The 21,317-nt window shown below is 59.9% G+C and overlaps 3 protein-coding genes across 7 annotated transcripts; 2 read left to right on the forward strand and 1 right to left on the reverse strand.

Annotated features, from left to right (window-relative positions):
• Positions 1-4,941: 4,941 nt before the first annotated feature.
• Positions 4,942-10,392, forward strand: PHOSPHO1 (phosphoethanolamine/phosphocholine phosphatase 1). 2 transcript variants are annotated; one of them, XM_080359844.1, is made up of 4 exons: positions 4,942-5,109; positions 6,607-6,709; positions 7,967-8,068; positions 8,701-10,392. In XM_080359844.1, exons 3-4 carry the CDS (start codon positions 8,024-8,026, stop codon positions 9,460-9,462), a joined length of 807 nt encoding a protein of 268 aa, XP_080215970.1. In that variant the 5' UTR covers positions 4,942-5,109; positions 6,607-6,709; positions 7,967-8,023; the 3' UTR covers positions 9,463-10,392. The 2 variants fall into 2 exon arrangements, with proteins under 2 accessions (XP_080215970.1, XP_080215971.1); XM_080359845.1 differs by lacking the exon at positions 4,942-5,109 and adding an exon at positions 5,384-5,473.
• Positions 10,393-11,090: 698 nt separating this feature from the next.
• On the reverse strand, positions 11,091-19,895 carry ABI3 (ABI family member 3). Of its 4 annotated transcripts, none has more exons than XM_080359872.1 (12): positions 19,804-19,895; positions 18,037-18,116; positions 17,022-17,857; positions 16,403-16,590; positions 15,927-16,234; positions 14,916-15,083; positions 14,339-14,515; positions 13,175-13,257; positions 12,921-13,016; positions 12,366-12,553; positions 11,646-11,765; positions 11,091-11,473 (listed from the first exon to the last, which is right to left on the reverse strand). In XM_080359872.1, the coding sequence occupies exons 5-12, from the start codon at positions 16,041-16,043 to the stop codon at positions 11,313-11,315; spliced, it is 1,110 nt and encodes a 369-aa protein (XP_080215998.1). In that variant the 5' UTR covers positions 16,044-16,234; positions 16,403-16,590; positions 17,022-17,857; positions 18,037-18,116; positions 19,804-19,895; the 3' UTR covers positions 11,091-11,312. The 4 variants fall into 4 exon arrangements, with proteins under 4 accessions (XP_080215998.1, XP_080215997.1, XP_080215999.1 ...); XM_080359871.1 differs by having other exon boundaries at positions 19,775-19,851; XM_080359873.1 differs by lacking the exon at positions 16,403-16,590 and having other exon boundaries at positions 17,027-17,857; positions 19,775-19,851.
• Positions 18,066-18,946, forward strand: GNGT2 (G protein subunit gamma transducin 2; the record flags this gene model as incomplete). Its single annotated transcript, XM_080359875.1, has 2 exons — positions 18,066-18,149; positions 18,470-18,946. 2 exons carry the CDS (start codon positions 18,066-18,068, stop codon positions 18,593-18,595), a joined length of 210 nt encoding a protein of 69 aa, XP_080216001.1. The 3' UTR covers positions 18,596-18,946.
• Positions 19,896-21,317: the final 1,422 nt, after the last annotated feature.

Genomic DNA, 21,317 nt, shown 5'->3' on the forward strand with positions numbered 1-21,317 from the left:
CTGGAGGTGAAGTCCATCAGCACTTGCCCGTTCTCAGCACAAAACGAGCTGACGTTGCTTTCAGCCTGTTCTGTCCTGCACTATGATTAAGATGTGAGTGATTCTTAATGGAAAACAAATTTATTCCTATATCTTATCTGCTTCTGAACTTTGAGCTCTACTGATTTTCCAGGGGTGCCCACAGAAGTTCTTCAGACCTCTGTCCTTCCAGCCTGATTATATATTTTTTTTAATGGGCATATAATATTTTTAGTTCACAGAATCACAGAATGGACTGGGTTGGAAAAGACCTCAGAGATCATCAAGTCCAACCCTTGGTCCAACTCCAGTCTGTTTACTAGATCACGGCACTAAGTGCCATGTCCAATCTCAGTTTAACAACCTCCAGGGCCGGTGAGTCCAGCACCTCCCTGGGCAGCCATTCCAATGCCTGACCACTCTATCTGCACAGAATTGCTTTCTAATATCCAGCCTAAATTTCCCCTGGCAGAGTTGAAGCCCATGGCCCCTTGTCCTATTGCTGATGCCTGGGAGAAGAGCCCAATCCCCACCTGGCTAGAACTGCCCTTCAGGTAGTTCTAGAGAGTGCTGAGCTCACATCTGAGCCTCCTCTTCTCCAGACTAAACAAGCCCAGCTCCCTCAGCCTCTCCTCATAGGGCTTGTGTTCAGGTCCCTTCCCCAGTCTTGTTGCTCTTCTCTGGACCCGCTCCAGCACTTCAATCTCTTTCCTGAGCTGAGGGGCCCAGAACTGAACACAACACTCCAGGTGTGGCCTCCCCAATGCAGAGCACAGGGGAAGGATCACTGCCCTTGTCCTGCTGACCACGCTGATTTGATACAGGACAGGACACCATTGGCCTTCTTGGCCACCTGGGCACACTGTTGGCTCATGCTGAGCTTCCTGTCCATGAGTCCCCCAGGTCCCTTTCTGCCTGGCTGCTCTCCAGCCACTCTGTGCCCAGCCTGGAGCGCTGCAGGGGGTTGTTGTGGCCACAGTGCAGGACCTGCCACTTGGCCTTGTTGAACTTCATCCCATTGGAATCAGTTATAGTCTCTCTGGGGTACAGGATGTGCTGCTGGGCAGAAAACTCCTGTAAGGAGGTCGGTGTGGATGCGGGAACTGCGTCCTGCTCAGAGCACACAGCCTGGAACCCGGAGCCACAGCTCGGCATGGCGTTTCCGCATTAAAGACAGCGAGTCTGCGCCGTGTGTTCTCCGGATGATTCCAGAGAACCGTGTCCTGCGCCACTTTCAGCCATTCGGAATCAGTGTTTGTGCCAAGAGGGACCAAGCGCTGTTGCACCTTCTTCTCTTCAGCTGCAATTCCAGAATCAGCTGGGGGAGATTCTGGAGATCTGGGGTGTGTGGCTGTGGTTTGGGGTTTTCTTTGTGCATGTGGTTTGGCTTTGATTTGTTTGCTTGTTTTGGTTTTGTTTTTTTAATGCAGCAAAAACTAATTAGTAAAATTCCTTGAGTAGCGTGGGCAGGTTACGAAAATGAGCTGTTGCTCCATTCCACAGCCATGACTTAGCGTGTTTCTCAGAAATGCACAGTAACCATTTTTCCCTACATGAAAAGTTGCAAAACACATTAAAGGAAGGATGGGCACGCAGGGAGCTACAATTATCGGACTTTCCGCTCTCTCCCCAAGTCCTGTTGGAGTTAATGTGTTTAGATTCCTGATGAGAGCTGATCCAAGTGCAGGAATCACCCAGGTGAAGTCGGGACAGACCGCAGCACAGACCCCAAACCGGTGACAGCCCCGCGACCTGACGCCCGGTCAGTGCCCGACTCGCCAGCAAAGCAGGTGCGTTACAGCCAAGCACCATTCCTGTTTGCAACCTTCATTTTGCTGTTTCATCGCCCAGTCTGAAAACAGCGACCGCGGGGCAGCCCGCGCTGGCGGCGACTTTGTCCTCGTGTCGTGCTGCGTGTTCCCGGGGAGACGTGAGTGAAAACTGGGGCGTTGCGTTTGCGCCGGTGAATCAGGAGCCGCACAATGAACCACTGAGCCCAGTGCAAAACAGCTTCTGCCTTTGCTTTTCCAGCAGGAACCCGAGCGCCGTGCAGCGCCACGCGTCCAAACGTTGTGCTTTCCCTGTGAAACACCGTGTGCTTTCATCTGCTGCGCCCCGTCAGAATTACGTAATGCCATAAGACAACTTTCTCAATAAGCTTTGATAAAATATGGGGTTTATTAGCAAAAAACTGTTAAAAAGAGGCTCTCGAAGGGCTTGCAGGGGTTTTAACCTGCGTGTCCGCTCGAGCAGCCAGTGCGGTGAGATCCAGTGTGTTCCTGTCCCAGGAGATGTCCCTGTTGTGTTATTTCTGATCTGGTCCTGCCCTGACCGCAGCGTCACTGTTTCCCCGTCAGTTCTTTTTAGTTTTTCTATAGAATTTCCTCCCTAAGGTTTTTCAGACAGTGAGAAAGGAGATAAGGATCAGTTTGCCACTTTGCGGTTATATTAAAGCTACTCCGTACAGGCAAAAATCTGTGAAAAATGATTCCTCCCGAGACAGTGCAAGTGTGACGGTGTCAGCTTTCTGCTAAGCCTCAGATATCACTAATGGTCCAAAGGTCTCACGACGCTTAAAATTAAACCTGCGTCCTGTTCCAGCCCCGGTTGGGTAACCATGCCCTGGTTCTTATGCAACGCTGTGATTTCCGCGAGTCGGGGCACCCGCGCCGCCCTCTGCCAGAGCCATTTCTGGAGGGTGCGAATAGAAAAGGTGGCGTGTGGATTCGGTGTCGGCTGCTTCGTGACCGAGTTCTGGGGCTGGAAACAACCGGGGCCTCAAAAATGGGAGCGTGAGGCAGCGCGTTACCCAACCGCCCGTCCCATTGAGGTTTGTGGCGGAACGCGGTTCACCGGGCATCGCTGAGGGAGCAGGGAGGGCGGCAGGACAGGCGCTTCGCCCCCTGCTTCATGACATTCAGCAATTTAGGGTGAATTCATAGGAAAATTCCTATTTGGCCCAAAACGTTGTGTCGCAGTCTGTGAAAATTTAAGCTTTTTGTTAGTACCGGGAAACAACTGGATTTTCTTATACAGCGTATAGTGGATTTTACTTTACTCATTTTAGGCATATATTGATTACCGTAGGCATGTATTGATTACAGTAATCCATCCACTCTGCTGAAAGAAATACAGCAATCCTGTTAGTTGCCACAGGAGATAACTTCAGCAGGTTGAATTAACCTCGGCTTTGCGATCTGTTCTGTTGCTGTTGGAGCGCTGGGTTGTTTTTCCCATCAGGAATCGGAATCGCTCCCCGGGGGGGTTTTGATCCCCTTGTTTCTGCTGGGGAGAAGGGGGATCTGCAGGGGGATCTGCAGGATCTGCGTGGGACCGTCACCCCATCGGGAAGTGAGATGAAACGAATGGAGTTTGCTGTGTTGTGGCTGGTTAGTTCTGGAGGCTTTTCCCCATATTGACCATACAAATCTTTTTCGGCCACCAAAATCTCGTTGCTATAGACGAAACAGGGTGTGTTAGCAGCTGTAATTGCAGGTTCCTCAGGGACTGGCTCCCCCAGCCTCAGTTGGAGCCCTCCCAAAATATGTGGGGAGCCCATGGGTGGCAGGACAAGGGACCCGTTGGGTTTGGGGGCTACTGAACTCGGCACCCAGCTCCTGTGTGCTGTGGGGAATAAAGCAATGGGGGACCAGGACGGACAGACAGACAGGCAGCTCCACAGACGCTGTGTTTGGTGAAAAGCCAGGAGTTCAGCCTGGGAGCGGATCCGTGTGGTGACACGGGGACGTCCCCGCTGCTCTCTGCTGGTTTGGGGGGTTGGCAGGAGCCCCACCATGGAAAATCACCGGGGGGATCACCTGCCAAGCTGCCCTGGGATGGCGCCGGAGCAATCGGCACCCGCTGCCACTTGTCCTTTGGAGCGTCCCCCTTGCCCTGGACCTGCTGGCAGATGCTGGGGCTCCGGGGGGGAACCCAAAACCCACCCAGGGCCGGGGACACGGCGTGAGCTGCAGAGACAGCAGCTCAGGCTGAACGGGTGATAGAACCTTTCCCAATAAACCCGGTGGGAAGAGTTGGTGTCGTTACCGCTGTCGGTGAGCTCTCAGAACAGCCGCGCTTTGGCTGTAGAACGTTCTGAGCTCTGGACCTGAATTTTGCCAAAATAGGGGAACTTTAGACCCTTAAGGGCTACGCCTGGAGCTCCGGGCAACGTGGCATTGGGGAGCTGGGAGCAGAAAACTGCTTTTCACCGAACTTCTGGATTCTGTTTGCGTCCTTCCATTCTTAGACGGTTTTAATTAAAGAGTAGGACAAAACCAACCTCTGGCGGTGTCTTAACGGCGTGTTTGTCGGGCCGGTCCCCTCCCTGCCCGCACCCTCGCCAGCCTTGGAACAAACCTTATTTATTTATCACAGGCGCCTCCGGCACAAATTACACGTCCTGCAAACCCCAGATACCGCGGGGCGCCGCCCGAGCCCCCGAGGGTATTTTGGGGTGCGGACACGGTGCTGGCGGGGCCACCCTGTCATTGGGGTCACCCTGTCACTGGGGCCGCCTTGAACCTCGCCTAAAATTAGACCCGGGCCCCACTGCGGTGCCCAATGAGGCGGCTCCTTGGCCCGGAGCCTCCAGCGACCCCCGGGGCTGCGTTTTGGGTGCGTTTGTGCTTTTTTTGCCCCTTGTTTTGGGGCAAAATCGCCCTAAAATAGCCAAGTCATAAGAAATGCGGAACGGGCTGTTTCCAGCAGGGGTTTCGTCGCTCGGTGCCGGTTTCTGCCGCTCGGGGCTGCGCTGCCGCGGGGGAGGGGGGCCGGGAGCGGCGCCTTTATGTCTCCCCCGCCCTCGGCGGAGGGGGCGTGGCTCTTACGGGTACCGCCCCTTCGATGCGCGCCAGAGCGGTTGCCATTGGCTGCGCGGGCGGTGATGTCAGAGACTGCGGTTGTGCCGCGGGGCCGCGCGCGGCGCCGTTTGCGTTGCTTTAAAGGGGCCGCGCTCGCTGCAGTCCCGGCAGCGGCGCCGGCCCCGCCGCACCGGACCGCGCTCCCGGTACCGGCCCCAGGCACGGCCGGGCTGCCCGCGCACCCACCGGCACCGGAGCGAGCCGGGCGCTCCCGGGACGTTCCCACCCGGTAAGGAGGCTCCGGGGGCTGATCAGGCGTGAGGCTGCACCGGGGCGGCCGGTACCGGGAGGTGCCGGTCCGGTAGGACCCTGCGGGAACCGGGGCGGCCGGTGCCTGAGGGTCCCCACCCGGTGCGGCTGCCACCGATACCGAGAGCGCTGACCGGGCAGGAGCCTCCAAGCACCGGCCGTGCATGAGTCAGCCCCGCCGGTACCGGCAGCACCCGGAGTGACCGGGCGTGAATCGGCACCGGTGCCGCTCCGCGGGGGGGGAGGGCAGCCGGTACCGGAGCCGGCGCAGCAGCAGCCGCGGTGGGTTCGGCAGCACCGACCCGACTCTGAGCGGCACCCGAACCGGCTCCGGGTGGCGAGAGGTGCGTGCCCGGGGGGGAGGACCCGCGATCCCGGTTCGAGGTCCCGCAAACCAGCCGCCGGTCCGGCAGCCCCGCCCGCCCGCCGCAGCATTTTGGGGCCAAAACCACCTGTTTCGGGGCAATTTGTGTTGCGGAGCCGGGAGCTCCGGGCCTGGCTGCGGGAAAATAAACGGCAGAACGGAACATCCCGGGGGGCCGAGCCCGGTCCGTCCGCCGCCCGGGGGGGCGGGAGAAGGGACGCGGTGGCACCTCGGGGTGCGGGGGGGTCTGGGCTGGCGGGGACACCCGGGGTTTGTCATTAATTTGCTCATTTGCTGCTGCGCGGGGATCTGCGGAGCTGGAGGGGAAAGGAGCAGGTCGGGTTTTATTCCAGGTTTGGGTCGGGTTTTATTCTAGGATTGGGTCAGGTTTTATTCCAGAAGCAGTGAAATTGCCTCCTCGTCCCAGTGATGTGCCCGATGTGCTGTTTTCCCCTCTGATTTTGGGACAGCAGGACTCTGTCCTCTGGTTTTACCCTTAACACTGTATGGGGAGGGACGGGGGCGGGGATTGGACAAACGCGTTTGCCAAAGGTCAGTGGTTGCGTTTTGAGCTCAAATTTTAGAAAACCCCAAAGGTGTTGTACACACCACAAATATCAAATGGTTTCTGAAGGTTAAAATATGTGAACAGCGAGCAAGAGCAGAGGACAACGAGGGGTTAAAACCAGCCCAGGGACTGCGCCTGCCGTGTGGAAATGTCCCCGTGTCCCCATGTGCCCTCACTCTGAGGGCTCAGCGGTTCCGGGTCCCAATTAGGGTGCTGCTGCTTGTCCTGTGCTGAACCCGGGTGAGATTAAGCCCGAAACCACACGGCAGCACCCAGGTCCCGGGACACTGATCAGTGGAGATAAGGAGGGCGTGGGGTGCTGCTGGGCTCAGCCTCTCCCCCCCCGGGCCTCTTTGGGGCAGAAGGATCCCGAGGGCGGCTGGAGTGGAAGAAAACAGGGAGATTTGGGGGATAAACCACCCTGGTGAACCCAGCTTTTATCAGGCGTATTTTGACCCTCATCCCAAACTCAGTTTATTTAAGCCTTTGTGTTCGATGTGATTAACGAGCAAATCTCTGCTCTTCTCTTCTGTTCCAACGCTCAGGCTTTGCATCATGTCAGGAAGCGCCGCCGCTCTGCGTTGGTTTTGGAGGGAGCCCCTTTCGTGCGGGAGGCGGAGGGACACGCTCCGGGGACGCAGCCGCCGGGTGAGTCGCTCAGGACACGACCCACGAGCCGTTTCCAGCCGCAGTGATGCTGTGGGTTTGCTGTTTGCCCCCGGGACGTGTCCCAGCCCATCCTGTGCTGCCAAATGCAAACGTTTTTTGCGCCAGGGCAGCTTTCTGGGGGCAGCTCAGCGCCCCGTGTCCCCATCGTCCCTTACACAGGGTTCACCAGCCGTTCCATTGGTACCGCAACCTCTCCTTGAGGTTTAGACCCACATTATTCTTCTCACCGCTGGCACCTTTATAGAATATAACAAAAAAATTATAGTTGCTCTTTCATATTTATTCTTTATTCAGTTCCTCTTGGTTTGGACCAGAAAATCGTGGCTAAAGCCACTCCTGGGATGGCTGTTGCATTATTTGGCTTCAAGTGGTGTCTGTAAATAAACACCAGCTTTGGGTGGACACTTCTGCACAGAAATAACTAATTTGGTTCACAAAAAGCCATTTTTCCAAGATTTCAAGCCAGGTTTAGTTTGGAGAGCCCCGTGCACTGTCCACCTTCCAGCTGTGGTCTGGGGTTTGAGCAGAGCTGTGAATCACATTTGTGCCCAAAATAGCTGGAAAACTCTTCCTATTCTTGTGCTGGTGACAAGAAAATATCATTGAACTCCTCCCAGCCCCATGTCCCAGTGAGTTGTTCCTCCCATAACCATGTGCTGGAGTTTCCAGCCGGGCTTGGCTGCCAGGTTGGTTTATTCTGAGGTTTCTCGTCTCTTTGCTTTGATCTCCACACACCACAAGAGGTCGGCAAGAATCAGGAGCCGTAATCAGGGCTCTGCCTTCGCTCTGGGGCAGAGACGGGAACATCCTCCTGGGAGCTGCCGGGGAACCACCATCGTTCCAGCATAATTACTGCATTAAAAGAAACACCCCAGACTAATTATACTGGAAGAAAATCAGGGCAGTTTTGGCACAGGGGGCGCGTTGCCGGGGTTTGGTGCCGAGCCGTTGCGCTGGCCGCTCTCACGTGCGGCAAAGCCCGGCTGCTCGGGGGGGTTAAGCGGGATCAGTGGCATTAAGCGGGCTCTGCCGCTCCCCCCTCCCAGGTGCTAATTCCTCCGTTCCTGGTGCGGAAGGTCCTGAGCGTGGGAGTTCGGGGCAGGACACAGAGCCGGCCATGCTGTGACCAAACCATTAATGACCCCCCCAAACCATTAATGACCCCCCCGAACCATTAATGACCCCCCAAACCATTAATGACCCCAAACCATTAATGACCCCATCTCTGGTTTGCAGGCAGGAGAGCCCTGAGCTGCCTTCGGCCCCGCGCTGCCGGCCGAGGATGCTCTGAAAATGCGAAGGTGCTGCGGGGGCGCGGGGCTGCCATGCCTGTTTAAGGTCAGTGCCATCGTCACCGCCGTGTCCCCTCCCAACAGGATTGTCCCCTCAAGGAGCAGGGATCGGGTCCCCATCCTGTGACCTCCGGCCGCAGACAGCGCGGGAGGTCCCAGTGGCTTTAAGAGGCAAAAGTGGGTTTAATTTGGATTTGGAGTGGGGCAGGAGGTGGCTCAGGAGCCTGCGGTCCCTGCTTGGGGGTAGAGCAGAAATCAACCTGCAAAGTGTTTTCCTCTGTCCTGGTGGCAATAGGGGGCTGCAGGGACACAAACCCCTTTGCAGAGGTGGGACAGAGCTGGTTGGGGGTTAATAGGGGTAAATCCCCCCCGAGGACCCTCCCTGCGCGGAACTGGCCGGGCGGGCGCTGTCCTTGGGAGGATGGGAGGACGCGTGCGGTGTCACCGGCACAGTGACCGCGGGAATGGATTAGCGGTGACAAACTGATCTCTTTATAGGCAGATAAATGGCTGAGGGTTGGAGGGAGGGCTGTCCACGGGGGATTAACCCCCGTAAGCCCAGCCGGGCAAACGAGCCACCTGGGGACAAGAAGTGTCGCTGTCCCTTGGTGTCCCTTGCTGCCACCATCGCTGCGCCCAAGCACCTTGAGCTAACTGGGCCTGGTCGTTCCCCGGCAGGGTGTGGGGATGGCCAGCCCCCGGCCTCCCAAATACCTCCTGGTCTTCGATTTTGACGAGACCATCGTCAACGAGAACAGCGACGAGTCGGTGTTGCGGGCGGCGCCGGGGCAGGCGCTGCCGGAGCGGATCCGCCAGACCTTCCGCGAGGGTTACTACAACGAGTACATGCAGCGCGTGCTGGGCTACCTGGGCGACCAGGGCGTCAGGATGGGCGACTTCAAGGCCGTCTATGAGAGCATCCCGCTGTCCCCCGGCATGCCCGACCTCTTCCAGTTCCTCTCCAAGAACCACGAGCTCTTCGAGATCATCCTCATCTCCGACGCCAACATGTTCGGGATCGAGTGCAGCCTGCGGGCGGCCGGGATCTACTCGCTCTTCCGCAAGATCTTCAGCAACCCGTCGGGCTTCGACAAGCGGGGGTACCTCACCCTGGGGCCCTACCACAGCCACAAGTGCCTTGACTGCCCGGCCAACATGTGCAAACGCAAAATCCTCACCGAGTACCTGGCCGAGCGGGCCCAGGAGGACGTGGAGTTCCAGCGGGTGTTCTACGTGGGCGACGGCGCCAACGACTTCTGCCCCGCGGCGGCGCTGACGGCGGCGGACGTGGCGTTCCCGCGGAAGGGCTTCCCCATGCACCGCCTGGCCCAGGAGCTGCAGCACAAGCAGCCGGGCGCGTTCCAGGCCACGCTGGTCCCGTGGGACTCGGCCACCGAGATCGCGCGGTACCTGCAGGAGCTGCTCAAGAAGAAGGGCTGAGGTTGGGCCGCGATGCCGGCAGCAGCGACCAGGCTGAGCGGGGCCACATCCTGCGCCCCACGTCCCAGCTGCGCTCCCGCCCCAGCTCCTGCTCCCCGGGATTGAAGAAGCACTTTCTCCAGGTCCCAGTTCTCCACCCCTGTCCAGGCAAAGCCTTCTCTATGCAGCTCGGACGTCAGCCCCGCGGGGGCGGCAACACTAATAGTGATTTCTTTATTATATTTTTTTAATTTTGATTTTCTCTTCTTTCCCTTTTGGCTTCACAAGAGCAATCCCTAAAAGCCGTGAGCACCGCAAGCCCCAGCTCAGCAGCTGAACCTTTGCCACGGGGTTAACTGTCCCTTGAGACTTTATTCTCTGAAATAACACAACACGAGGAACAGGAAACCTTTGGGAAGGTGGTACCTTGGAAATAAAACCTCCCGTAGCGCCCAGGGCATGGGCAGAGCGAGTGTGTCGCAATGCGGGGGGACCGGCCCTTGGCTTCCACCTGCACCCGCTGCTGCTGCTCCCAGGGAAACGTCCCCATGTCCCGTGGGTCACCCCGTGTTTGCTGGATCACACCGACCCCCTGCCCTGGGCCAGAGGTGCTGAACCCCCGGGAGGCGCTGGGGCACTTCAGCATCAGCATCACCCCCTCAGCCCCCGCAGCATTAATTACCCTGTCTAATTGCACTCTGCCGGGACCCCCCTGGCTGCTCTCTGCTCTCGGCTTCTCCCGGATTTCTCCGCAGCCTTACCGGTCCGAGGGCGGCTCAGGACCCCCCCAAAACCGCAGGAACCCCGACACACACCTGAGCAGCGGGAAATAACCAAAGCAGCCCCGAGTTGTTCCTCCTCTGTCACCTCCCCCCTCTTTGCTCTTCCTCCTCTGGACCCTGGTCAACTGTGTGGAACTTAAAGCCATGGAATTAAAACAAAATACATATATATGTGTATAGATATAGATCTATATATTGCAGATAGGTGCACAAGCTGTATCCAGGACATAAACCTGGGCGACAAGTGGCTCAGAGCTGCACAAATGTGTTGTTTCTCTTCCTCGGTGGGATGGCAAAGCAGGCCAGGCTAAAGTGATGCTCGGGGGACCCTGTGGGGACCCGCTGCTGGGGACAGGGCCTTGTCCCTTCCGAGGCTCGGGCTGGGGGGACAGCAGGCACGTCCCTGGGGACACGGCGGGTGCTGCTCTCCTGGTTCCCGTGGGCATGTAGCCCCATCTCCTGGTCCCGTGGGGCCAAGAGGGTCACCAGGACCAGCCCAGGGGCTCGAGGTGCCACCCACTGTGTCCCCATCAGCCAGGAGCTGCGGTGCCCAGTGCTGAACCTCCCAGCACCAGGGAGGCTGCCCTTCAAAATGTGAAGAAAAGGCAAAGGGGAGAGGGGCTGGGTGCTCCAGGATGGGGCTGCGGGATGCGGGGGATGCAGGATGAGGGATAAAGGATGAGGGGGATGCAGGATGGGGGATAAGGGATGAGGGGGATGCAGGATGGGGGGGGGTGCAGGATGAGGGATAAGGGATGAGGGGGATGCAGGATGGGGGATGCGAGATGCCGGGGATGCAGGATGGGGGATGCAGGACGGGGGATAAGGGGGGAGGGGGATGCAGGATGGGGGATGCGAGATGTGGGGGATGCAGGATGGGGGATGGGGGGGATGCAGGATGGGAGATGCGGGGTATGCAGGATGGGGGATAAGGGATGTGGGGGATAAGGGATGGGGGGGATAAGGGATGGGGGGGATAAGGGATGGGGGGGATAAGGGATGGGGGGGATAAGGGATGGGGGGGATAAGGGATGGGGGGGATAAGGGATGGGGGGGATAAGGGATGCGGAGGATGGGGGATGTTGAGGCTCAAAACGGCTCCACGTAATTGGCGGGGAAGAAACCCGCTTCCTCGCCCATGACGCCCTCGCACCAGCCGTCCGAGTAGCGGCGGGTGACGAAGAGGAGGGCACCGGGTAGGAAGGAGAGCTCGTTGTCCTTCTGCCGTGTGTAGGGGTACAGGGCCACCACTGCAGGGGGACAAGGACCACGGGGCTGGGGGCACAGGAGCAGCCCCAGCATCGCCCCATCCCGGTACCGCCAGCGCCGGGGCAGAGCTGGGCCCCCAGTGCCGCGGTTCAGGATGGGGGCTCAGCCAAAAGCATCACGGCAAAGGGACGGGGGGTCTGGGGACCACTGTACCTTTCTCCAGGTAGCTCTCGGGGGCCCAGGGGGGGTCCTCTGCAGCGGGGGGTGGAGGTGGCGCCATATCCTCAAAGTCGGGCAAAGTTGGAGGCGGCGGCAGCTCGAGGTCGTCAGGGGCTTCAAAAATCAGGGAAAACTGCTGAGGGACGGCAGGTTCCACGGGGAGCAGGGGCCACATGCAGCCCCCCCCGTGTCCCACTCACCCCCGTGTCCCCGCTCACCCCCCGTGTCACCACTCACCCCTGTGTCCCGCTCACCCCCCATGTCCCGCTCACCCCCCGTGTCTCCACTCACCCCCCGTGTCCTGCTCACCCCCTGTGTTCCCACTTACCCCCCGTGTCCCGCTCACCCCCCGTGTCCCCACTCACCCCCCGTGTCCCGCTCACCCCCCGTGTCCCGCTCACCCCCCGTGTCCCCACTCACCCCCCGTGTCTCCACTCACCCCCGTGTCCCGCTCACCCCCCATGTCCCGCTCACCCCCCGTGTCACCACTCACCCCCGTGTCCCGCTCACCCCCCGTGTTCCCACTTACCCCCCGTGTCCCCACTCACCCCCCGTGTCCCGCTCACCCCCCGTGTCCCCACTCACCCCCCGTGTCCCCACTCACCCCCCGTGTCCCGCTCACCCCCCGTGTTCCCACTCACCCCCATGTCCCGCTCACCCCCCATGCTCCCACTCACCCACGTGCTGGGTGTCTCTGGGTTCCCAAGTGCTCACCTGGGGACACGAGGTCCAGCAGGGACACGGGCAGGTCCCCCGGTGGTGGGGGGGGCAGGTCCCCTGGTGGTGGGGGGGGCAGGTCCCCGAGGAGGGCCGGGGGTGGTGGGATAGTGGCCACAGGTGGTGGCAGTGGCCCCGGTGGGGGGGGCACATCTTCAGTGGGGGCTGCCGGGGCTCCAATCGAGCTGGGGGTGGGGGGCAGCAGTGTCAGGGTGGGGGCAGCTCTGTCCCCACTCTTCAAACACAGACACTTGTCCCACACCAGAACGAGGGGCCACTCACCACGTGGGCTGATCCTGGTGTCTGTGTGCAAACCCTAAAGACCCCCTCACCCCCCCAGAACAAACCCCTTCCCCATCCTGGACAAACCCCCTCCCCATCAGGGACCCTCCATCAGGGGATCATTTTGCTCTAGAGACAAGAGGCAAGACAGATTTCCCACTCCCAAAAACCACCTTTTTTGTCAAAACGCCTTTGCAGCAGAACTGCCCTGACCCCTCAGCTCCTCATACCCCCCAGAGCCCCCCAAAGCCCCCCAGAGCCCCCCAGTACCTGGCAGATGCCAGCGAGGAGGAGGAGGAGGCCGTGGAGAGCTTGTCCTCGGGCACCACGGGCGGCTGGACGGGCTCGGGGACACGGGCACTTCTCCTGGGGACAGAGTGGCTGCTGACCCCTCCAGCGCAGCAATGGGGACGGGACCCCCATGGCAGCAGCATCGGGCGAGCCCGAGGTGCAGCTGGAGGCTCTGTCCCCACCCTTGTCACCTGCTGGGTGACACAGCCAAAGCCCCCGACCCGCAGCCTCACCCCAGGGTGCCCCCTGCCTGCGCCGCCACTTTTGTCCCCCTGCGTGCCAGGGTGCCGGTGCGGGACAGCTGGGTGCTGTGGTCCTGTGGGATGGGACACGGGGACACCGTGGGTCAGGGTTGCCACAGGCACTCCACAGACTCACTGAACCCCAGAGGGCTGCACCCCCCGTGGGAGCAGCACGCTGAGATCCCCATCACCCCTCTGGGAGCAGCACCCCGAGGTCCCCGTCTCCCCCATGGGAGCAGCACTGCAAGGTCCCCATCACCCCTGTGGGAGCAGCACTGCAAGGTCCCCATCACCCCCGTGGGAGCAGCACTGTGAGGTCCCCGTCAACCCTGTGGGAGCAGCACCCCGAGGTCACCATCACCCCTCTGGGAGCTGCACCCTGAGATCCCCATCACCCCTCTGGGAGCAGCACTGCGAGGTCCCCGTCACCCCCATGGGAGCAGCACCCCGAGGTCCCCATCACCCCTGTGGGAGCAACACTGCAAGGTCCCCGTCACCCCCGTGGGAGCAGCACCCCGAGGTCCCCATCACCCCTGTGGGAGCAACACTGCAAGGTCCCCGTCACCCCCGTGGGAGCAGCACCCCGAGGTCCCCATCACCCCTGTGGGAGCAACACTGCAAGGTCCCCGTCACCCCCGTGGGAGCAGCACCCCGAGGTCCCCGTCACCCCCGTGGGAGCAGCACTCCGAGGTCCCTGTCACCCCCGTGGGAGCCGCTAAGCGGAAGGAGCCGCCGGCGCTGGGTGCGGAGGCGGCCGAGAGGCACCAGCCACCGTGGGAACCACAGCCCCATCACTGTCACTTCCCCCTGGTGGCTTCACCCGGGGCTGGTGCCTCCCAGGCTGCCGAACCCCCCCATAGGTCCCTTCCTGCGGGAGCTTTTGGGGTGGGAGAAGCACCATGGGGGGAGGGCGGCTTAGCCCTCCCCACACCAACGGTCTTTGCCGAGCGTTGCGTGCCTCAGTTTCCCTTTGCTGCATGTGACCGTGTCCCCTCCCCACGCTGGAAGCCTCAGGGGATGAGTCTTGGCTGCCGGACATAGACAGACCCCCCTGCTCCAGCAAGGAGGGGCTGAGCCCCCGTGTGCACCCACCAGTGCCACCCTGGGGACACTGGGGACCCAGAAAGCCCACCCAGTGTCCCACTCCTCGCTGACCTTCATGCCGTGGCCGATGTCATCCAGGACGCTGAAGCTGAGGGGCCTTCTGTAATAGGGCTCCAGGTAGGGGGGGCCGGGAGGGGGCACGATCTTCTGGTGGGACGGGAACGTCTTGCTGGTGGTCAAGGAGCCGATCTCGCGGCGAGACACCTTCTCCTTGTGCATGTCCACCCTCTGCGGAGGTGACACTGTCCCCACTGCCCCTTGCCGGGCCCCTCCGTGTCCCACCACCCTCCCCACCCCTGTAATAGGATCAGGATTGAGCCCGAACCCCCCGGCCCCACCAAAACCGCAGGGACAGACCCTGCTCTGCCCTGTCACAGTGGGACGAGTGGCACCCTCAATGCCACCATAGGGGACCTGGCCCATCCTGGAGCAGGGGACGGGGGACAGGGCAGTGCTGGGGGGACGCGTGAGCTTCAGCCACCCAGAAGCTGATTTCGTGCTGTGACACAGGGCTGGGTGACCCCAGGACAGGCTCCTGCATCCCCCTGCGAGGTGACGCTCGGGGGTGACAGGCTCTTTGAGCAGGGAAGGGGGTCCCCAGCCCCTCCAGACCCCCCGATGGTCTCACCTGGGCCACGCAGCCGACCGTGGCCTCCAGCTGGCGCAGCTCGGCCGCCTGCAGGTCCAGCAGCCGCAGGAAGGCGCTGGCCAGGCTGCTGACCTGGTAGGTGACGCTGGCCAGGGACTGCGTGCTCAGCGCCATCGTCTCCTCCAGCGCCCGCCGCGCGTCGCTCGCCTGCGGGGAACGGCCGCTGGGACCAGCTGCCCCGTGTCCCCACCGGGTCACACGGGGGCAGAGGTGCCTCCTTCTGCTTTCCAAATGCATCAGCCTTCCTCCAGCTCCACAGCGGGACACACAGACACACAGACACACGGACAGACACCAAACAGCAGCGGCACTTGGCTGTTCCAGCTCTGGGGGTTCCCCGGGATCCCTCCCCAAACGCTGCTGGTCCCGCGGGTGCCAGAGCCAAGAGCCCAGCTCAGCCTCCTGCCACCCTTGGGGACAGCGGCTGTGACACCAGTCAGTCACACATGGGGACAGTTGGCCGCGCCACCAGTGGCCATACATGGGGACAACCGGCTGTACCACCAGTGGCCATGCATGGGGACAGCTGGCCGTGCCACCAGCCAGTCACGCATGGGGACAACCGGCTGTGCCACCAGTGGCCATGCATGGGGACAGCTGGCCATGCCACCAGCCAGTCACGCATGGGGACAACCGGCTGTGCCACCAGTGGCCATGCATGGGGACAGCCAGCCATGCCACCAGTCATGCTGGGGACGGTGTCTCAGTTCTCATCAGACCCCCGAGGACTTGCCCTTCATCCCAAACCCACCTAAGAGCTGAGCAGAAAAGCTGCTGTGCAGCAAGAGGGGAAACTGAGGCACGAGAAAAAGCCCAAAGACAAGCAGCAGCACACAGAGCGCAGTGGGACACGGACAGGGACGCTCAGGCTCCCGTCCCCATGGGCAGAGTCACCCCCAGGACCCCCCATCCCAGCCAGGCTCCCCGCTGCCCCAGCATCACACCCAGCCCCAGAGCCGCCGCTCGTCCCGCGCCGTCCCCGTCCCTCACCTGCAAGTAGTTGCTCTCGCAGTAGTCGGCCACGCGCTGCAGGTTGCCGTGGTGGTCGCGCAGCAGCTGCCGCCCGGCCGGGATGTCGTGCTGCCGCAGGCGCTGCAGCTCCGCCATGGCGGTCGGGCCCCACTTCCTCCCGCCCGCCCGGAGCCGCCGGCGGAGCTGACGCAGGGCCCGTGGGCGCCGCGGTGTCCCCGTCCCCACCAGGGACACCCCGTGGGCGGGGAGCCCATCCTGCCACCTTCACTGCGGCTCTTGGGGGTGGCCAGATTCTGGGGTCACCCCACTGGGGCAGGAGGTGACAGCTGTGATAAAGGTGTGTCAGCGTGGGGTGGGGGTGAGCACCTGCGAAGCTGCCAGACACCCCAACCACCATCTCTGCCGCCCGCCATGAGTCACCGTCACCGTCCCAGCACATGCAGGGCTGAGCCAGGCTCGGGGACATCCAGGGATGGCAATTCCCGTCCCCTCACCTTTGTCACCCAGAGCCGAGGGCAGCGCTTGGTCCTGCACTCCAGAATGGCCCCGAGCACCCTGCGCACCCCACACGGCATCGCCGAGTCACTGCAATCCTGCCCAGCGCGGGGACGTGACAATGACACCGCGGAGGCTCGGAACAGCGTGTCCCTCTGTGCTTTGCGTGTGTTTCACATCCCCACAGCTGAGGCCAAGGCAAGGGCAGGAAATTCTCACTCTGAGTGCTTGGAAATCCCCCCCACCCTCCTCCTTCTCCTCCTCCTCCTCCTCCCAGGCGCTTCCTCAGCCCCCCCAGCTCGTCCCCAGCCCTGGTCACTTGGGCCAGGAGTGAACCCATCAGGGCTCGGCCCTTCCTGGCCAGGGACTTGGGGCGGGATGGATTTCCTCCCCAAACCTGAGGGACCAGGAGCCGCCCCAGCTGCTCCAGCCCTGGGGACACCCCCAGCCCAGTCGCCCCCTCGCCATCCCTCCCGGACCCCACAGAAGCTGCTCCCGTTCCCACAGGCCAGGCAGGACACCCATGGCCAGAGCCCAAGGGCCGCCCCACCCGCCCTTCCTCTCCATCCTCATCCTCCCCCACCCATTTCCCCGGGCTTTGGGGCTAATGCCCAACACCTGACCAGCTTATTCCTGAGTCTATTATCAGCTTAAGGACCAAAGACATCTGCTCCTGCAGAGCCGACGGAGTCTCGGAGCGCGAGGTGCAGCCGGCGCCGTCTCCTCCCGGATGGTCTCTGAACGTCTCTGCTGCTGAGCGGGGTGGCCTCGTGTCCCCAAGGTGAGTGGCTCTGTCCCCTCAGGTACAAACAGCATCGTGGGGTCCATGCGGTTCGGAGCCGCCTCCGCCGTGGGTCGGTACCGCGGCTCTTGGCTCTGCCACGAGGGGCCGGGATGGGCTGCGGAACACGAGCCCCAGACCTCCCAGCGCAGGGCCAGGGCACATCTCAGCTTAACCACGGTTACTGTTTGATTTAAAAGGTTATGGCCAGGCTTTCAAATGCAAGTTTTAACAGAGAAGGAGATCTGGGCAGCGTGGGAATCGCACAACCCCTGGATGGGCTTTCGGGAAAAGAACACCCAGGCTTTTCCAACCTACGTAGCCCAAAACACCTTCTGTGGCAGCAAACAGTGGCTCTGCGTGCAAATACCGAGTTCACAGCAACGAAGGGGCTGTAATCCTTATTATCACTTACCTGGGGGAAGGCACAAGGAGGAGAGAGAAGGGAAAAAACCCAAAAAGATATTTAGTTCTTTAGCAAACCTGCAAAGATGTTCTTGCCCAGGCACAGGACACCCATCGGGAAGGTCTGGTTTGCAGATCTGGGCATCCACGTGGGTTCAGACCAGCTCCTCGTGTATTGGGGAAACTGTCCCTGTGGCAGCAAAGATCTCCTTAAAAGCCAAGCTGGGTCCCATGCTGCTGCCGTCAGGCTGTCTCTGTGGTGCTGAGCCTGTAGAGAACAAGCAAAGTGTCAGCAGGGGCTGCAAAGGGTTTGCAAGGTGCCTGGAAGGTGCCTCCCGCCTCGGTGGGGTTTCAGCAGCCCATGTCTCGCCACGGGGAAGCTCGGACAAGAGCAGCGTTTGCAACATGATGAGGGCTGAAGCCACAGTCGTGCTGTGCAGCACTAACCTGCCCTTTCCCCGTGGGTACAGGGAAAAATGGCTCAGGACATGACGGAGAAGGAGCTGCTGAAGATGGAGCTGGACCAGCTGAAGAAGGAGGTGAAGAACGAGAGGCAGATGGTGAGTTTGTCACCCAAAATACAACTCGGCCATTCCCCGGGGCAACTTCCTGACCCAATCGTGAAAAAACACACACAACCCCTGCCATCAGCCCTCGAATACAGGCAGAAACAGGGGTGTTCACACCTCTCCCCTCACCCCATGTCCTGCACCCACGCAGCTGCCTGGGACACCCTGGGGACACTCCTGGGGACACCCCGCGCTGGGTGGGGTGTTCACAGTTGCAGGTCCCCCATCCTGGCCCCACACGTGGGTGGGTGGGCAGCCTGCAGCAAGGGCCCATCCCCAGGGTCCCTGTGCAGCATCTCCTCCCTCTGTAGGTCTCCAAGACCGGCAAGGAGCTGAAGGAGTACATCGAGTCCATGGCGGGTGAGGACCCGCTGCTCAAGGGGGTCCCCGAGGACAAGAACCCCTTCAAGGAGAAGGGCGGCTGCACCATCAGCTGACCGGCCGCCGCTGTCCCCGCCGGGCACGGGGACAGTCCCCTGCACAGGGCAGGACTGGCACAAACCTCCGAAACCTGCTTTTCCTGTAGTCTGACCTCAGCACCGGGGAGTCCAGAACTAAAGTGTAGCACGTTTGGAGCAAGGCAAGCGAAGAAAAAAAAGAAAAAGAAAAAAATAAAAGAAAATAAAAAAGATAAAATGAGGGGAAAAAAGGAAAAAAAAAAAAGAAAAAAAGGATAAAGAAAAAAATAAAAATTGAAGGAAAATATTAAAAAAAAAAAAGGGGAGGTGGGAAAGGAAGAATAAGAGAAAAAAAAAGGAGAACAACCACCTGCAGGCACAGATGAGGCTCAGCAGGGATTTGCATTCACAGCTGATTTACATTCGGTTTCCTGCAAGCAAAACTTCTGCATTTTTAGCCAGCAGCTCTACAAGCCCAAAGCAGCTTTTTCCAGGACAAACTCTCCCCGGACAGCCCCAGCGGGGCCAGGGGGCACAGCCAGCGCCCCAGTGCATGCGTGGGGGGTTTGTTCTTTGGGGTGGTTTTTCTTTTTGGAGGTCCTTGGGTTTTTCTAAGTCCATTCCATCTTTCAGCAAACTGCCCCAAAACATCCCCAGATGTTCAGCCCCACACAGCAGCAGCTGTTTATTTCGGAGTCCCTCAGGTCCCCTCTCTGTCCCCATCTTGTTCCCACCAGCCCTGTGACCGGCGGTGGCTGCTGGGGGGGTCACATCGTCCCACGGTGCGTTTAGACACAAGGACGGTGGCACCAAAGCTCTTCCATCTGCAAACGGGGTTTGTGCAGAAACGGGGCAGCCGCACATCGGGGTGTTGGGGTGCGGGGGGACCCCGATGTGGGGGTTGCAGGAGCACATGGGGGCAGATTAGGACCAGTTTAAACACGGTGTTTGCAGGGAAACCGCTTCCCACCGCTCTCAGAGCAGCATTTTCCCACCCGTGGGGCTGGGGGTTCCCCATGGAAGAGGCTTTTCCTGGGGTGGGGGTTCTCCCACTCTCCCCAAGCCCAAAATACACAAAATTAAAGGTAGTTTGGTCTTTTTCTCGCAGACGCTAAATAAACCTGCCAGCTCTACCGCGGCCTCTGTCGTTCTTGGGGCCGAGCTGCTCCTAATCCGGGTTGATCCGCCGGGGTGCGGCCACGCCCGGAGGGGACTGACCCGTTAATCGCCGTTAAACGGCTGGAAACCTGCGTCAGAGCCGGTTAAGCCGTTGCTGAAGGGATTCGGGACGCTTCTGACCCAACTGCGGCTTAAGGCAGGGCCGAGACTTTAGGACACGACGACCATGACGCCGGAAGCGCCACTGCGGTCTGACAAGCAGCGCCGCCGCACTTTAATACATGGGAGGCGGGGTGGAGCGCATTTTCAACCAATAGCAGTGCAGGAAAGCGAGAGTGACATCCCGGACCTCCAATCAACGCCGGCAGCCGGCATGTGCCACACCCCCTCCCCGCTTTCACCCATGCGCAGTGATGAGCCGGCGCCCCCGCACAAAATGGAGCCCGGCGTGGGGACGGTACCTCGTAGAGTGACACCGGTGACACCGGGTGTTCCCCCCCGGCTCCTCATCGCGCTTCGCAGCCGCCTCCGCGCCGGTAACGCGGCGGAGACGAGGCCAAAAAAAAAAAATTAAATAAATAAAAAGGAGGAACGCGAGGTCCCACCGAGATTTGAACTCGGATCGCTGGATTCAAAGTCCAGAGTGCTAACCATTACACCATGGGACCGCTGCGTCCGTACTCCGACGCCGCACTATTAGTCTGTCACACCCGCGAGTGACATCGACCAGTATCCCGCACCCGCAACCTTCGGACCCTCCCGGGGGGGCTCAAGGGCACCGAGAGCGACCGTTTGGTCGCTCTCGGTGCCCTTGAGCCCCCCCGGGAGGGTCCGGAGGTTGCAGCGCACTCAGGCCCGTAGCATTCCCAGGATGTCCCCAAGTGTCACCGCTGCCACCCCCACTCCTCATCCTCAGCCTTCAACATCCGTTTCCTCCCCTTATTTCTCTATTTTCCCCCTCGATTTCATTCCTGTCTTTCTCTATTTTTTCCCCTCTATTCCTTTATTTTTCCCCTCCATTTCATTCCTGTATTTCTCTATTTTTTCCCTTCTATTCCTTTATTTATCCCCTCCATTTCATTCCTCTCTTTCTCTTCTTTTCCCCCATATTTCTCCTTATTTTACTCCTTTCTCTATTTTTTCCTCATTTCACCCTTTTATACCCCCTCTATTTCACCCCTTTTTTTCCCTATTTTCCCCTCTATTCCATTCCTGTATTTCTCTACTTCTTCCCTCTATTCCACCCTTTATTTCTCTATTTTTCCCTCCCCCAGCTCCATAAAAACACACAAACACACTATTATTTTTTTCCCTCTTTATTTAAAAAAAAAATGAAACAGTGGAGAAAAGTGGCTTGTGGCCAAAAAAATAAGAATCAACCTGTCTGGAAGAAAAGTGGAGCCCCCATCCATCCAAATTCCACCCCTCCATCCACAGCCAGGGAGAACATGGATTAAAGAGGCAAGAGAGGAGGGGGGAAAAGGTGGAAAAGAAACAAATGAGCTGAAAAGAGCAAAAACATCATTACAGGAAAGTATGATTTTTATATCTTTGTTTTCTGAATAGCCCGAACTTGTCTGGGGGGTCTCCCATGGGTGGGGGAGGTGCTGGGTGCTCCAGGGGTTGGGGTGTGGGGTGATGC

This window comes from Nesoenas mayeri, assembly GCF_963082525.1.
Source record: "Nesoenas mayeri genome assembly, chromosome: 26".
Lineage (NCBI taxonomy): Eukaryota > Metazoa > Chordata > Aves > Columbiformes > Columbidae > Nesoenas > Nesoenas mayeri.